At 44.1% G+C, this 16,166-nt stretch overlaps 2 protein-coding genes across 7 annotated transcripts in view; one reads left to right on the top strand and one right to left on the bottom strand.

Annotated features, from left to right (window-relative positions):
• LOC133657347 (uncharacterized) overlaps positions 1-9,519 on the top strand; it is a 55,347-nt gene extending 45,828 nt beyond the window's left edge. For all 5 annotated transcript variants that reach the window (XM_062058562.1, XM_062058560.1, XM_062058564.1 and 2 more), the window contains 9 exons: positions 1,449-1,526; positions 1,618-1,692; positions 1,785-1,871; positions 1,959-2,050; positions 2,160-2,245; positions 2,325-2,382; positions 5,371-5,570; positions 8,709-8,846; positions 8,917-9,519. In XM_062058562.1, the coding sequence (XP_061914546.1) occupies positions 1,449-1,526; positions 1,618-1,692; positions 1,785-1,871; positions 1,959-2,050; positions 2,160-2,245; positions 2,325-2,382; positions 5,371-5,570; positions 8,709-8,846; positions 8,917-9,125 (1,023 nt within the window). In that variant the 3' untranslated portion in view covers positions 9,126-9,519. The remainder of the gene's footprint in view (positions 1-1,448; positions 1,527-1,617; positions 1,693-1,784; positions 1,872-1,958; positions 2,051-2,159; positions 2,246-2,324; positions 2,383-5,370; positions 5,571-8,708; positions 8,847-8,916) is intronic.
• The window catches only part of ntpcr (nucleoside-triphosphatase, cancer-related), a 94,015-nt gene that overhangs the window by 38,673 nt on the left and 39,176 nt on the right, over positions 1-16,166 (bottom strand). For both annotated transcript variants that reach the window (XM_062058566.1, XM_062058565.1), the window contains exon 5: positions 6,289-6,375. In XM_062058566.1, coding sequence (XP_061914550.1) covers positions 6,289-6,375 — 87 coding nt within the window. The remainder of the gene's footprint in view (positions 1-6,288; positions 6,376-16,166) is intronic.

The following is a 16,166-nucleotide window of genomic DNA, read 5'->3' as shown; positions in this document are numbered from 1 at the left end:
GACCAGGCGTTTATTCGGTTTAGGTTTATTAATTGGTGAGCTACAGCCTATCCCAGCTGACTTTGTCAGAAGACACTCTGGACTGGTTGTCCGTCACTCACAGGACACATATACTATGTGGATACTAGGGCTGTCTTCAAATAGTCAAAGATTCGATTCTGATTGGACGAGCAACCTCACAGTCAAATCATGGGACATTTAACACCCATCCTTCCTCTGTGGGAAGGAGGTGAGTTGAGTACCTGCTGAAGCCCCACCTTATAAAGCAGGTGTGTTGGGAAGATGGATCAACTGTATTCATCATAACTTCTTTAAATATTAATACAAGTTTATTGTGTGTAGACGTCTCACATTACCCTCTAAAACCTATTATTTTACTAATAGTGTGGAGAGGATGGTTTAACATGGGGGACATACCACTGTCAGACACAGAGCTAACAGTGCCACTGACTCACAGGAAATACAACCCGGTGCACACTGAAAAGCACCGCCTTACCCCAGAGGTATAGCTTTCCTTTGGCAAAGCTAATGATCCATCTGCAGGTTCATATACGACTTTTACTTTGTCTATTTATTCAAATTTGATGTAGTATTGATGCAGTGCCTGAGCTGAGGAACTCACTAAACTATATCAAATCTCTACTGTGTTTATGAAGGTGGTTTAGGACTGCGTGGCGAAGTTGGTAGAGTGGCTGTGCCAGCAATCGGAGTGTTGCTGGTTACTGGGGTTCAATTCCCACCTTCTACCTTCCTAGTCACGTCCGTTGTGTCCTTGGGCAAGACACTTCACCCTTTGCCTCTGATGGCTGCTGGTTAGCGCCTTGCATGGCAGCTCCCGCCATCAGTGTGTGAATGTGTGTGTGAATGGGTAAATGTGGAAATACTGTCAAAGTGCTTTGAGTACCTTGAAGGTAGAAAAGCCTATACAAGTACAACCCATTTATCATTTATTTATTTTGAAGTGGAAAAAGTTGCAAATGAAATCTGTTTTGTTCACTTTAATGAAAGACTAGATTCCTTTGACTGTATCTTTACTACACTTTGGAATACTAGACCTTATAAATTTACATCCATGTGACATTACTGATATCTAGTTACAGTCAGTGTAAAGTATTATATCATCACAATCTGTTTATTTCTGTCTTAAAAAAACAAAAAACGCAATAGATATGACTTATCTTACTATACAATCTAATAAATCAGATTCGACTATGATAATCTTTAGTCTAGGATGCCATACACAACCATTCACATTTCTGGGTCATTTAGAGTCCTCACCGAACCAAGTATGTATTTTTTAAGCTAATGTAGTATGTATTTTTTAAGCTAATTAAAATATTTTAATATTGTCCTATAACAGTGGCAACAAGTCTCCGTAAAGACAAAGAGTTCAAACATTTCAATGAGCAAGAAAACATTTCCGTCAGTGAAAATCTTCTTCTCAACAGAACCAGGCAACTCAAAATCTTGAAGTGGATGATCTGCAGGACGAATCAAAAGCCACAAGAGGGCGCTGTGACAACATAGTAAATATTGAACACAGTTTAAATGCATCAGAAGTGAGGCTGCTTGGATTGAACACACCTATTAACCTGACTGACTTTGTAACCTCTTCAGGATAAAACTCCTGTGCTGCAATCTCTGGAGGGAACTCTTGAGAGGAAGCAAAAGCTTCAACTTGGAGGAAAGAAAGTAAGAGAAGTTCCATTCATTGTCCAAGTCAGCGCGGTCAGCAATTGCAAAGTCTCCAGTCAGCAGTGCACGCTCTTATCTTATTTCCACAGGCAGCCTCCAGAGGCTGGTACTCGTGTCATACGGTCTTATATGGACACACCTTGTGCTTTTATCAGGATAAAAAGGATACACTGAGGGTAGGTGGAATGAATGCGAAGAAGCCATGAATGATTAGGCGAACAGTAAATTGTGGTCAGCGATGGTCAGCCTGTGTTGTCCTGCAGAGTTCTGTTTGTGGCCTGCCTCTGAACCTCATTGGCGCCGAGTGTTCCCCTGCACCAGACTACACCAAAAAGCCCAACTGCTTCCGTTTAAGGTAAGATTGTAAAAGTAATGACTGGTGTTACTGATTTCACACCGTCAGAATTACGAATATTTACATATACATCGGCGTAGTCTGTAACAGCTGTTCTATGGCCCCTTAGGCTGTGTGATGGCTCAGAATATCTGTTCAATACTTCGTCATGCTTCATGATGAAGAAATGGATCATGGGAATACAAGCAAACACAGGTAAACTAAATGATGCTTAAATTGGGAATCAGTTAGCTGATGATGTAAGATATTTATGTTTTGTTATGTCTTCAAAAAGGTCCAAGTCAGTCTTCATTATCAAGCATCCCAGTGGATCAAGACATCAACTTTGCCTTGTAAGAAAATATCCTCTTAGCAACACTTCTGGGCCTCATGTATTAAGACTGGTGTAGATTTCCTAATTAAAAAATGGTGTTCGCTCAAATCTAGAAAACGTCGTACGCACAAACAAATTCAGGTGTATTAAAGTGCGAGCACATGCCAACCCAAGTACATTTTGTTTTGTACATCCCAATCAACGTGCAATTGAGCACACATGCTGGTAGGGGTGTGGGAAAAAATCGATTCGAATTCGAATCGCGATTCTCACGTTGTGCGATTCAGAATCGATTCTCATTTTTAAAAAATCGATTTTTTATTTTTTTTATTTAAAATTTGTATTTATTTATTTATTTATTTTAATTATAAATCCAACAAAACAATACACAGCAATACCATAACAATGCAATCCAATTCCAAAACCAAACCCAGCAACACTCAGAACTGCAATAAACAGAGCAATTGAGAGGAGACACAAACACGACACAGAACAAACCAAAAGTAGTGAAATAAAAATGAATATTATCAACAACAGTATCAATATTAGTTACAATTTTAACATAGCAGTGATTAAAAATCCCTCATTGACATTATCATTAGACATTTATAAAAATTTTAAAAAAGAACAATAGTGTCACAGTGGCTTACACTTGCATCGCATCTCATAAGCTTGACAACACACTGTGTCCAGTATTTTCACAAAGATAAAATAAGTCGTATTTTTGGTTCATTTAATAGTTAAAACAAATTTGCATTAGTGCAATCAGTTGATAAAACATTGTCCTTTACAATTATAAAAACTTTTTACAAAAATCTACGACTCTGCTTGCATGTCAGCAGACTGGGGTAGATCCTGCTGAAATCCTATGTATTGAATGAATAGAGAATCCTTTTGAATCGGGAACAAACCGTTTTTGAATCGAGAATCGTGTTGAATTGAAAAAAAAATCGATTTGAATCGAATCGTGACCCCAAGAATCGATATTGCATCAAATCGTGGGACACCCAAAGATTCACAGCCCTACATGCTGGAGTGGGCCCTGTTCACGCCCCCCTTTTAAATACGCAAATCATATTCAAATTAGACATGTGCCTGAGATTTCGCACTGCATAGTCAGAAAACACAAAGATAATGAGCAAGACGGTGAACAGAAGAAAATGAAAATGTATTCTGTTCCACTATTGTTGCAAGTTAGTGCAGCAGTGCATGCACCGGGGAAAAGGTGTGGCTTATTATTTCACACTTTGCGCACGGGTTTTTGAACATGAGTATATTTTGCACACAGAGACAATCAGGGGCTTGTTTGAAAGCTCTTAAGATGTAGTTTAACCAGAAAAAAACACTTTAACCACTGACTTGTAATGACACTGTAAATACCCGGGTATAACATTTGGGGAACTCATACAGTGTGCATCACGGGCTTAATATTAGGACAATTACATTAATAAATGTATTCTCCAAGAAGCCACACAATTCCAGCTTGTAGTCTGGTCCCAACCATGCTGTTACTGAGAATGTAAGAATCATGCCTTGAACCAGACCACATCGCTACAATGCTGCTTCATTGCATTTGCGCATCAAATATGATCTGTACATAAAAATGTTCCCTGTTGACATGTACATATTCGTCATATGAAGGTGCGTGCAGTCCATAGCTTCGATTACATTAGAAACACCGGCTGTTATAAATTGCGCTTTAATTCTAGCCTGTTTGGCTGTCTTGTACGGGAATTTAATATACTTGGCTAACGTGCTAATGATTGAATGTGTTTTTTTGCATTACTTTGTGTATGCTTTTTAATTCATTCAGGATGTGTTAATCGTGTGAATGCTCAAAAGCATTCACACATATGGAATTTGTATTCAACTTCTTCATCTTCTCCAGATTTTGGCGCGCTCTACCTTCCACATTTTTCACCCGATTCAAACCATTCCCACTTCTAACTGTTCAGCCTATTTGAGAATCGCAGGCTTTCCCTTGACAAATTCCCAGATTTTCCAGAATTCCAGGTTTTCCAGGACATTTTTCCCCATTCAAAATGCATTTTTTCAAACTTTCACCATTTCCACATTTTTCAACCTATTCAAACCATTCTACCTTCAACACATTCCACCATTCTGAAAATTTAAACTGTCATTTTTCGAAGTAAAAAAAAAAAAACAGGATTTTCCAGAATACCTGCTTTTCCAAAGCCCTATTGCAGCCCTTTTTTTTTGGCGACTACTCCTCCAACATTTTTCAACCGTTCTACCGTCAAAAAATTCCTCTTAATTAGGACAAAGAACGAAATTGTTTTCTGAACTAGAAAAATTCCCGGTTTTCCCGAAATTCCAAGAATTCCGTAATACCATTTCCCAATTCAGCATGTTACTACTTCAACATTTCTCGACCGATTTGAAAAATTCCAACACCAACCATTTCAACTCATTCAGCCCATTCAAGTTTTTTACCATTTTCAAAAAAATTCCCGCTTTTTCCCGAAATTCCCAATTTTGGGGAGGAAATTCCCTTTGAAATCAATGGGACATTCTTCAAATTTCCACAACTCCCACATTTTTCATCTGATTCAAACTGTTCCACCTTCAAAATATTCAGCATGTTTGGGAATTGTGTGCTCTACTTCAACAATTCTAAAAAAATTCCAGGATTTCAGTTCAACTTCAGCATTGGAGCATTCACACACAATTCCTTCAGAAATTGCCTTATCTAGTTGTTCATACGTCTCTGATGTGCACAACAATGCATTCTCAGGAGTAATTATTGTTTTGAAGGGTCTTTATTTAAACGGTCACCCAGCACCACCTCTATGTGGTGCCAAAATATCCATAGCATGTAGAAATGTGCGTACGACAGCAATGTAGTTGGCATAAGGCGCCCCCGCATTTCCACTTTTAGTTCACTCTTAATACATCTCAAAGGGCGCACACCAGGTTTTTGTGTGTACACACGCTTTATCCATGAGGCCCCTGGTCTTTACAATGATGGATATCTCCCCCCCTACAGAAGACCTCCTCTTTGCTCACGCTGCTATGGTCTGGCCAAATGCTACTGCTCCACCCAACATGATACGACCTCCACGTTCCCCAGACAGAAACCCACTGCCAAAGACATGGTTGTCCTGGCCAGAGAGTTCAACCACATGCCGCACCTAAGAAGTTTGGAGATAAAGCGGAACATCTCACCCACACATGGACACTCCTGCAGTAAGGCATCTTCACCTATTCTCCCATGGGTTTAGGTGACATTTCCTACGCAACTGCACAGATCCTGGTTGCGCAGCATTCTCCGCCTCAATTTAAGTCTGTCACTGCACGCCTTCATCCAAGATGCGCACTTAAATGCGTGTGTTTGCTGTCAAATCTGGCCTTCCATGTATTTGACTTAATTACCTCTTAAGGCCCAAGCTGTTTGTTTACACGCTTTTTTTAATTTCTCTTTGCTATTTGGGCTTATTGGACCTTAATTAGAATAAAAACTAACAAACATCTTTTGATATGATGTACTTAGTCCATAAGTAACAAACGTGTACTTCATGTTTAGTGACATGCTAATTCTTATTTTTACACTTTTTTTTCCAAATTCCATTGTATGTTATATTCTTCTGACACCACCAGATGGCAGTATAAGTGTCCACATAAGCGGCCATAAGACCCCAATTCAGTAGTGTACACAATTTTGGAAATAAGAGCTAAAAGGTGCTGTCCACGCATGTGGCCACTAAGCCTTTAGAGGTTAATTAATTAAAGGGGAACCGCACTTCTTTTTGGAAATTTTGCCTATTGTTCACATTCCTGATGAGAGACAAGAATACAAATGTTTTTTCTTGCATTCTAACTAATCTAATTCATACTAATTGGCTCGTATAGTGGCTAGCAATGCAGCTAATGGGAGCAATTCATTCTGAAAATAGACTTTACTCACCGAAACCGGATGTTGTGATGAAGTATCCACTTCGGCGGGCGGGCTCCGTGTTTCCCGGCGCACACGAATGGCATAGATCGCCCAAAGCTGACAAAAAAAGTCACATACGGGTCACGTTCAGGTCGCAATGCGTTTAGACTAAAGTCACATTTGAAAAGATCAGATTCCAATTGGAATTGGACGATCTCCAATGACTACGTTTACACTGTAGGCCAAAGTGGCCCAAATCTGATTTTTTCCATCTGACTGTGTACACTGCAAGTAAAATGTGATCTTTATCAGACTCAAGTGTAAACGCACAGAGGCCCCAATTTGGCCCCAATGTAATTTGCATGCACACTTCGATAAAGTGAAAATGACTGAAGTTGGCAGGATTCCGTAAATGAACAATGAAGTAGCTACTACAACTAGAAAATAAAATAAAAGTGTTTTAAATGAGTGTTTAAACATAAAAATAAATGAATGGATATATATAGTGTAATGGGCTGGTTCTAATCTTTTTATGGCTGTTAAGTACGAACATCCGCATAGATCTACGTGAGCTTTATTTTTCAACTTACATGTAAGCAAATGCACCACAGCGTCCATTCCAGTCCTTCAACAATCGCTATTTCTTTGGAATCAAACTATATATTCCTATATTACTGTTAGACATCGATGGCAGCGAACCTTGACATGCGTGATAGCATCAAGACAAGACGTATGACATCAGCGTGCAGCCTTCAGGAACATTTATTAACGGCAGACTTCAACAACGAACAGCATGGACGCTCGGCCATGTCTCCATCACACACATATTGGCGCCAGGAAGAGATACGTCACATCCTGGTACACAACACTCCAAAATAAAAGTGTACATTATAACAGTTTGCCCAACCAGTCTACATGTGCTTTGTGGACTTGGAGAAGGCATTCGACCGTGTCCCCGGGGAAATCCTGTGGGGAGTGCTCAGAGAGTATGGGGTATCGGACTGTCTGATTGTGGCGGTCCGCTACCTGTATGATCAGTGTCAGAGCTTGGTCCGCATTGCCGGCAGTGAGTCAGACCCGTTTCCAGTGAGGGTTGGACTCCGCCAAAGCTGCCCTTTGTCACCGATTCTGTTCATAACTTTTATGGACAGAATTTCTAGGCGCAGTCAAGGCGTTGAGGGGATCTGGTTTGGTGGCTGCAGGATTAGGTCTCTGCTTTTTGCAGGTGATGTGGTCCTGATGGCTTCATCTGGCCAGGATCTTAAGTCCTCACTGGATCGGTTCGCAGCCGAGTGTGAAGTGACTGGAATGGGAATCAGCACCTCCAAGTCCGAGTCCATGGTTCTCGCCCGGAAAAGGGTGGAGTGCCATCTCCGGGTTGGGGAGGAGATCTAGCCCCAAGTGGAGGAGTTCAAGTACCTCAGAGTCTTGTTCACGAGTGAAGGAAGAGTGGATCGTGAGGTCGACAGGCGGATCGGTGCGGCGTCTTCAGTAATGCGGACGCTGTGTCGATCCGTTGTGGGGAAGAAGGAGCTGAGCCGGAAGGCAAAGCTCTCAATTTACCGGTCGATCTACGTTCCCATCCTCACCTATGGTCATGAGCTTTGGGTCATGACCGAAAGGACAAGATCACGGGTACAAGCGGCCGAAATGAGTTTCCTCCGCTGGGTGGCGGGGCTCTCCCTTAGAGATAGGGTGAGAAGCTCTGTCATCCGGGAGGAGCTCAAAGTAAAGCCGCTGCTCCTCCACATCGAGAGGAGCCAGATGAGGTGGTTCGGGCATCTGGTCAAGATGCCACCCGAACGCCTCCCCAGGGAGGTGTTTAGTGCACGTCCGACCGGTAGGAGGCCACAGGGAAGACCCAGGACACATTGGGAAGACTATGTCTCCCGGCTGGCCTGGGAACGCCTCGGGATCCCCCAGGAGGAGCTGGACCAAGTGGCTGGGGAGAGGGAAGTCTGGGCTTCCCTGCTTAGGCTGCTGCCCCCGGGACCCGACCTCGGATAAGCGGAAGAAGATGGATGGATGGATTATAACAAGTAAAGGCGCAATCACATTATCATGTTCAACAGTTCCATATAGCATATAGTGTGTTCGTGATTATACTGATATTTTTTTGTGATTAATCACATGAGTTAACTCATTAATTTTGACAGGCTGACAGTGTTAATCAAAACTAAGCCTACATTGCAAGGCATCATGTTGTTTTTAATATATAAAGCTGCCCCACAATCACTATTATCATTTTTACACAGCTGTTCGTTTAAAAGAGTAATTTAAAGGGATAAAAACTCAGCATTTTAGACAGCTTTGATAATGCAAGTGTTTAAATCACCACTAGGGGGAGCCAAGATACTGTTTTACTTCACTAAACTGCAACTTTCAGGTCATTGTTATTTGGCCCCATTTGCTTAATTCCCGCCTTTATTTCTCCATCTTTCCCTCCGTAGATGACGGTAATGATGACGGCAGCTGCAAGCAGACTCATAGAAATGAGAGAGAAAGCCCATCTGGCTCTCCTTTGTCCGCGTCATGCAGCAGCAAGGACGGGCTGAGCAGCAAGCGTCGCTCCCATTCCTTCACTTCCGGTTAGTTTGCGCTGACGATGGACTTCCGTGTGCGTCCCAGCCTTCAAGTTGACGTTGTGTTGTCTTCTAGCGACGTACCAGAAGATCCAGCCGGCCCAGCAGACGTGCGGAGGCCTGGAGAGAGGGTCCCAGTACTGCGTGACACTGGTGCTGGGGGACTCTGGGGCTCCTGCAGGGACAGCAGCGGGATGGCAGCAGGCGAGGATCTCCAACAGTGACCTGCCTCGGCCTCGGAACAAGTCTGTTTTTAAAAAGTTCTTTGGCAAAAAGGACCCATAAGCGTTTAATGTGCAGCGCACATGTTTTCATTCAAACACATCGACTACTGACCATATTTATACTTAGCGGCGCTACCAGTTCTTTGGTTGTTTTATGTGTGTTAAGAGTCATTTTTTACGAGTGTGTGTTTTCTTATTTGCCTTTTGTTTCTCTCTATAGTGTGTGTGCACAAAGCAGCTCTGCAGGAAGTCTGTGTAGAAAAAAAAACATTTGCATGCTAAACAAAGTGATAACGCCAACGAAATGCTAAAACTCATCACATTATTGCGCCACATAATTGCTCCCCCTTTCCATTTGCTCAGTGTGTGCTGAATCCAATTATTTTCTTTTTCCGCCAAAGTCTGCAGTTTGACACTGCTTGTTTGTTGCATGGATCATTCTTAATAAAACATTTGAAAAATATATACGGATTTTCCACCTATTCTTTAGTTTGTAAGTTGTGAAGGGAATTATATTTATATAGTTACATAGTGAAACCCAATATCTAAGTTACATTTAAACCAGTGTGGGTGGCACTGTGAGCAGGTGGGTAAAGTGTCTTGCCCAAGGACACAACAGCAATGACTAGGATGGCGGAAGCGGGGATCGAACCTGCAACCCTCAAGTTGCTGGCACGGCCACTCTACCAACCGAGCTATACCGCCCGCAAGTTCTGTTGTGGATTTGCCAGGCAAGATGTCGTCATGATTTTACTTTTATTGTTGCACTGTAGAAACTGACATGCATCATCTGACATCACATGGAGAAAGATAAGACCTTCAGGCGGAAAGTTCTGTGGTCAGATGAAACAAAAATGTAGCTGTTAGGCCACAATACCCAGCAATGTTTGGAGGAGAAAAGGTGAGGCCTTTAATCCCAGGAACACCATTCATACCGTCAAGCATGGTGGTGGTAGTATTATGCTCTGGGCCTGTTTTGCTGCCAATAGAACTGGTGCTTTACAGAGAGTAAATGGGACAATGAAAAAGGAGGATTACCTCCAAATTCTTTAGGACAACCTAAAATCCTCAGCCCGGAGGTTGGGTCTTGGGCACAGTCGGGTGTTCCAACAGGACAATGACCCCTAACACACGTCAAAAGTGGTAAAGGAATGGCTAAATCAGGCTAGAATTAAGTTTTAGAATGGCCTTCCCAAAGTTTTGACTTAAACGTGTGGACAATGCTAAAGAAACAAGTCCATGTCAGAAAACCAACACATTTAGTTGAATTGCACAAATTTTGTCAAGAGGAGTGGTCAAAAATGCAACCAGAAGCTTGCCAGAAGCTTGTGGATGGCTACCAAAAGCGTAAATGTTTTTGTGACCAACAAATATGTGCTCCAATCACTCTATCACAAAAAAAATAAGAGTTGTAGAAATTATTGGAAACTCAAGTCAGCCATTACATTATGTTCTTTACAAGTGTATGTAAACTTTTGACCATGACTGTATCAATATATATGTATATATATATAGTCGTGGTCAAAGCCCGGCCCCCAACCAAATTTTTTTAACCCAAAGCGGCCCCCCGAGTCAAAAAGTTTGGAGACCCCTATTGTAGCTGTTTAGTGACTCATACGCATTACATTTGGAAAATGTTTTTGTTAAGCAATTCAAATGTGTTGTTTAATCTCTTCAAGATGGAAAAAGATTATCTAAGGAATATCTGTGGATCTTTCTAAGGCTGGAATTCAAATGAAATGTCACTCTAGTCCAACTTTATGATGCATAGATGATTCACATTATAGTCCCTTCAGGGTTTTGCAGCAGTTTTTTAGTCTTATTTAATTTTTTTTATGAATTAGTAAATGTGTACTTTTGTAACCTTCAAATTGTGAGTGTTCTTTGTAACCTTCACCCCAAAGAGGACAGGATGTTACCAAATCTGACAAAAGTATTTTATTTGCATATTAAACTCAAGTGCAGCATGTTTTTTTAACACCCGACGGGCCTTTTTTGAGATGAGTTGGATGAAAGCTCCCTTTCTTAGCGACACATTTTAAAGGTCCTGTGTGAAACCTCCTCACAGTTACATTTTTCAAGTAAAAAATATAACAATAACACCACCGGCTAGCTTATGTTACCATTAGTGGTTTAACAGAACACATTTGCTTGACAATTGTCTATATTTTTCACAATTACAAAGTTTATGTAAAAAACATTTTTTACCGCCCTAATAAAATGATTGGTGTACACGGCGGTCACTCACCCAGTCTTGCCCACATGTACGCGCCGGGAGTGTGCGCACACATACAAAAGCAGTCCAAGAGAAGCAACAAACAATTTGCAGTCATGTTGTTGTCATGATAGACCAGGCCTGGGCAATTATTTTGACTCGGGGGGCCAAATTTAGAGAAATAAATATGTCTGGGGGCCGGTTGATCTGATTTTTAGGAATACTAATACACAACCTCACAATAATGTCTGATTGAATGCTAAACACGTTATGACAGACCTCCTTAAAAAACGGAATACAATTTTCTATGGTTTTTTTACTGTATGAGACACCCACAATGTAGATGAAAATAAAGAATGTGGGATTTACAATATTAACTATGAACGATAAAACACTGAATATTGACAACATGTATACGTCACACCCCCTCTCGATTGACATATTTTACAATCAAGCGAAACGCAGCAAGAATGCAACAAACACAGTGAAATATGAACACGAAGAGTAAAAAATAAACCCACCTACAATCTGATATATCACTAAGCTTTAGAACTTTGTTGTAAAAATCTCCTTCCGTGTCTGTCCCTGACACCCGCATTTCAGGCTGGCCGCTCTGGAAACACTCTGTGGAAACGCTCCCCACCCACACTGCTTGGTACCTCGTCTGAGCTGCTGTGACTTAGATTACCATAGTAACTAGTATATCATGCAAAAGCGCAGATTCCAACCATTAAAATACTTTGTATAGTTCAAGACTTACGCTAGTTTGAAAACATCACTGCACATCATAATGGCAGCTACAGTTGTGATCTTAAAGATCTAAAAAATATATTTTTTGCCAGATTGAAAAGCTCAACAGGCCTGTGAGAGGGCGGGATGTACTGTGCAAAATACATTGGAAAGTTGGCGCACTCTAGGCATCTTTGTAAACAGCTCCTTTAATTTAAGGGAGCAACAATTTACTCAATTTGGGAAAAACATTGATTTATATTCTGTTGCTTTAATTAGCTCCTCTCTGAGCTGCCACCTTACCGTGGTAGAGGAATTTGCGTGTCCCAATGATCCTAGGAGCTATGTTGTCCGGAGACTTTCATGCCCCCTGGTAGGGTCTCCCAAGACAAACAGGTCCTAGGTGAGGGGTCAGACAAAGAGCAGCTCGAAGACTTCTATGGGAATGAAACAACAAGGATTCAGATTTCCCTCGCCCGGACGCGGGTCACCGGGGCCCCCCTCTGGAGCCAGGCCCGGAGTTGGGGCACGATGGCGAGCACCTGGTGGACGGGCTTGTCCCCATGGGGCCCGGCCGGGCACAGCCCGAAGAGGCAACGTGGGTCCCCCCTCCAATGGGCTCACCACTCATGGGAGGGGCCATAGAGGTCGGGTACGTTGTGAGCTGGGCGGAAGCTGAAGGCAGGGAACTTGGCGGTCCGATCCTCGGCTACATAAGCTAGCTCTTGGGACGTGGAACGTCACCTCGCTGAGGGGAAAGGAGCCTGAGCTTGTGCGCAAGGTAGAGAAGTTCCGGCTGGATGTAGTCGGACTCACCTCGACGCACAGCAAGGGCTCTGGAACCAGTTCTCTCGATAGGGGCTGGACTCTCTTCCACTCTGGCGTTGAAAGCAGTGAGAGGCGACGAGCTGGGGTAGCAATTCTTGTTGCCCCCCGGCTCAAAGCCTGCACGTTGGAGTTCAACCCGGTGGACGAGAGGGTAGCTTCCCTCCGCCTTCGGGTGGGGGGACGGGTCCTGACTGTTGTTTGTGCTTACGCACCAAACAGCAGTTCAGAGTACCCACCCTTTTTGGATACACTCGAGGGAGTACTGGAAAGTGCTCCCCCAGGTGATTCCCTTGTCCTACTGGCGACTTCAACGCTCATGTTGGCAACGACAGTGAAACCTGGAGAGGCGTGATTGGGAAGAATGGCCGCCCGGATCTGAACCCGAGTGGTGTTTTGTTATTGGACTTTTGTGCTCGTCACAGATTGTCCATAACAAACACCATGTTCAAGCATAAGGGTGTCCATATGTGCACTTGGCACCAGGACACCCTAGGCCGCCGTTCCATGATCGACTTTGTAGTTGTGTCATCGGATTTGCGGCCTTATGTTTTGGACACTCGGGTGAAGAGAGGGGCGGAGCTTTCTACCGATCACCACCTGGTGGTGACTTGGCTGCGATGGTGGGGGAGGATGCCAGACAGACCTGGCAGGCCCAAACGCATTGTGAGGGTCTGCTGGGAACGTCTGGCAGAGTCTCCTGTCAGAGAGAGTTTCAATTCCCACCTCCGGAAGAACTTTCAACATGTCACGAGGGAGGTGCTGGACATTGAGTCCGAGTGGACCATGTTCCGCACCTCTATTGTCGAGGCGGCTGATTGGAGCTGTGGCCGCAAGGTGGTTGGTGCCTGTCGTGGCGGTAATCCTAGAACCCGTTGGTGGACACCGGCGGTGAGGGATGCCGTCAAACTGAAGAAGGAGTCCTATCGGGTTCTTTTGGCTCATAGGACTCCGGAGGCAGCAGACAGGTACCGACAGGCCAAGCGGTGTGCGGCTTCAGCGGTCGCGGAGGCAAAAACTCGGACATGGGAGGAGTTCAGCGAGGCCATGGAAAACGACTTCCGGACGGCTTCGAAGCGATTCTGGACCACCATCCGCCGCCTCAGGAAGGGGAAGCACTGCACTGTCAACACAGTGTATGATGAGGATGGTGTTCTGCTGACCTCGACTGCGGATGTTGTGGATCGGTGGAGGGAATACTTCGAAGACCTCCTCAATCCCACCGACACGTATTCCTATGAGGAAGCAGTGCCTGGGGAATCTGTAGTGAGCTCTCCTATTTCTGGGACTGAGGTTGCTGAGGTAGTTAAAAAGCTCCTCGGTGGCAAGGCCCCGGGGGTGGATGAGATCCGCCCGGGGTTCCTTAAGGCTCTAGATGTTGTGGGGCTGTCTTGGTTGACAAGACTCTGCAGCATCGCGTGGACATCGGGGGCGGTACCTCTGGATTGGCAGACCGGGGTGGTGGTTCCTCTCTTTAAGAAGGGGAACCGGAGGGTGTGTTCCAACTATCGTGGGATCACACTCCTCAGCCTTCCCGGTAAGGTCTATTCAGGTGTACTGGAGAGGAGGCTACGCCGGATAGTCAAACCTCGGATTCAGGAGGAACAGTGTGGTTTTCGTCCTGGTCGTGGAACTGTGGACCAGCTCTATACTCTCGGCAGGGTCCTTGAGGGTGCATGGGAGTTTGCCCAACCAGTCTACATGTGCTTTGTGGACTTGGAGAAGGCATTCGACCGTGTCCCTCGGGAGGTCCTGTGGGGAGTGCTCAGAGAGAATGGGGTATCGGACTGTCTGATTGTGGCTGTCCGCTCCCTGTATGATCAGTGTCAGAGCTTGGTCCGCATTGCCGGCAGTAAGTCGGACACGTTTCCAGTGAGGGTTGGACTCCGCCAAGGCTGCCCTTCGTCACCGATTCTGTTCATAACTTTTATGGACAGAATTTCTAGGCGCAGTCAAGGCGTTGAGGGGATCCGGTTTGGTGGCTGCAGGATTAGGTCTCTGCTTTTTGCAGATGATGTGGTCCTGATGTGGCAGAGGATTGTGTGTGTATATAAACAGCAACTGGTGCACACAGACTGTGAGAGTTTATGTTGCTAAAATGCAAACCATTCTATCTCCCTAGGGAGTTTGCCGCTGTTTACATCTGTGCAGTGTATATTCCCCCAGATGCTAATGCGAAGCTTGCGCTAGCACACATACATGACAGCATTAACAATTGCCTTGTCACACACCCTGACAGCGCTCTCATTGCAGCGGAAGATTTCAACCATGCAGACTTAAAAAGTGTCTTTCCTAAATACCATCGGAATGTTATATGTGCAACCAGGGGAGAGAAAACGCTGGATCAAGTGTATACAAACATCGCAAATGCATACAGAGCCCATGCATATCCCCATCTAGACATGTCAGACCACCTTTCTCTTCTGTTGCACCCACGTTACACACCCAAAATCAGAACTACTGGACTTACCAACAAAACTATAAGAACATGGCCAGAAGATGCTATCCATCAGCTCCAAGATTGTTTTCATCACACTCTCTGGGACATATTTAGAGACGAGCGTGCAATTTTGCGTGAGTCTCTGGACGAATACACCTCAACTGTGCTGAACTATATTACCTTCTGCGTAGATTGTGTTACATCATTTAAAACAATCCGTGTGTTACCAAATAAAAAACCCTGGATGACACACAAAGTGTCACAGTTACTCAAACAGAGGGACATGGCATTTAGATCAGGCGATCCAAATGCCTACCGTTCAGCCAGGACTGCTTTAAAGAAGGGGATCAATGCTGCCAAATCAGACCATTATAATAAACTCCAGGATTGCTTAAATAACTCAGACCCTAGGCAGGTGTGGGAAGGTGTCAAAGCAATTACAAACTTTAAAAAAACAACTTCTTCCTCAGTGAAAGGCAGCGCCATCTTAGCTGAGGAATTGAATAATTTTTATGTCCGCTTTGACAAGGAAAACACAGACTCAGCACTGCCCCCCCCCCCCCCCCCCCCTCCTCCGACGACACGGCCACAGTCCTCAGCCCGCACGAAGTAAGACTCACCTTGCGTAACATCAACCCAAGGAAAGCAGCTGGACCTGATGGTGTTCTGGGCCGTGCGCTTAAGCACTGCGCGGACGAGCTGACGGATGTATTTGTTTCCATTTTTAATCTGTCACTATCTACATCCTGGGTCCCTGCCTGTTTTAAAACCGCTACAATAATTCCCATCCCCAAACAGGCCATCATCTCATGCCTAAACGACTACAGACCTCTAGCACTCACCTCCATACCTGCCAAATGCATGGAGAGACTGATATTGAAACGGATTAAAAA

This window comes from Entelurus aequoreus, linkage group LG09, assembly GCF_033978785.1.
Source record: "Entelurus aequoreus isolate RoL-2023_Sb linkage group LG09, RoL_Eaeq_v1.1, whole genome shotgun sequence".
NCBI lineage: Eukaryota > Metazoa > Chordata > Actinopteri > Syngnathiformes > Syngnathidae > Entelurus > Entelurus aequoreus.
Note: the sequence above shows the minus strand (reverse complement) of the source record. Positions and strands in the feature narration are given on the sequence as shown.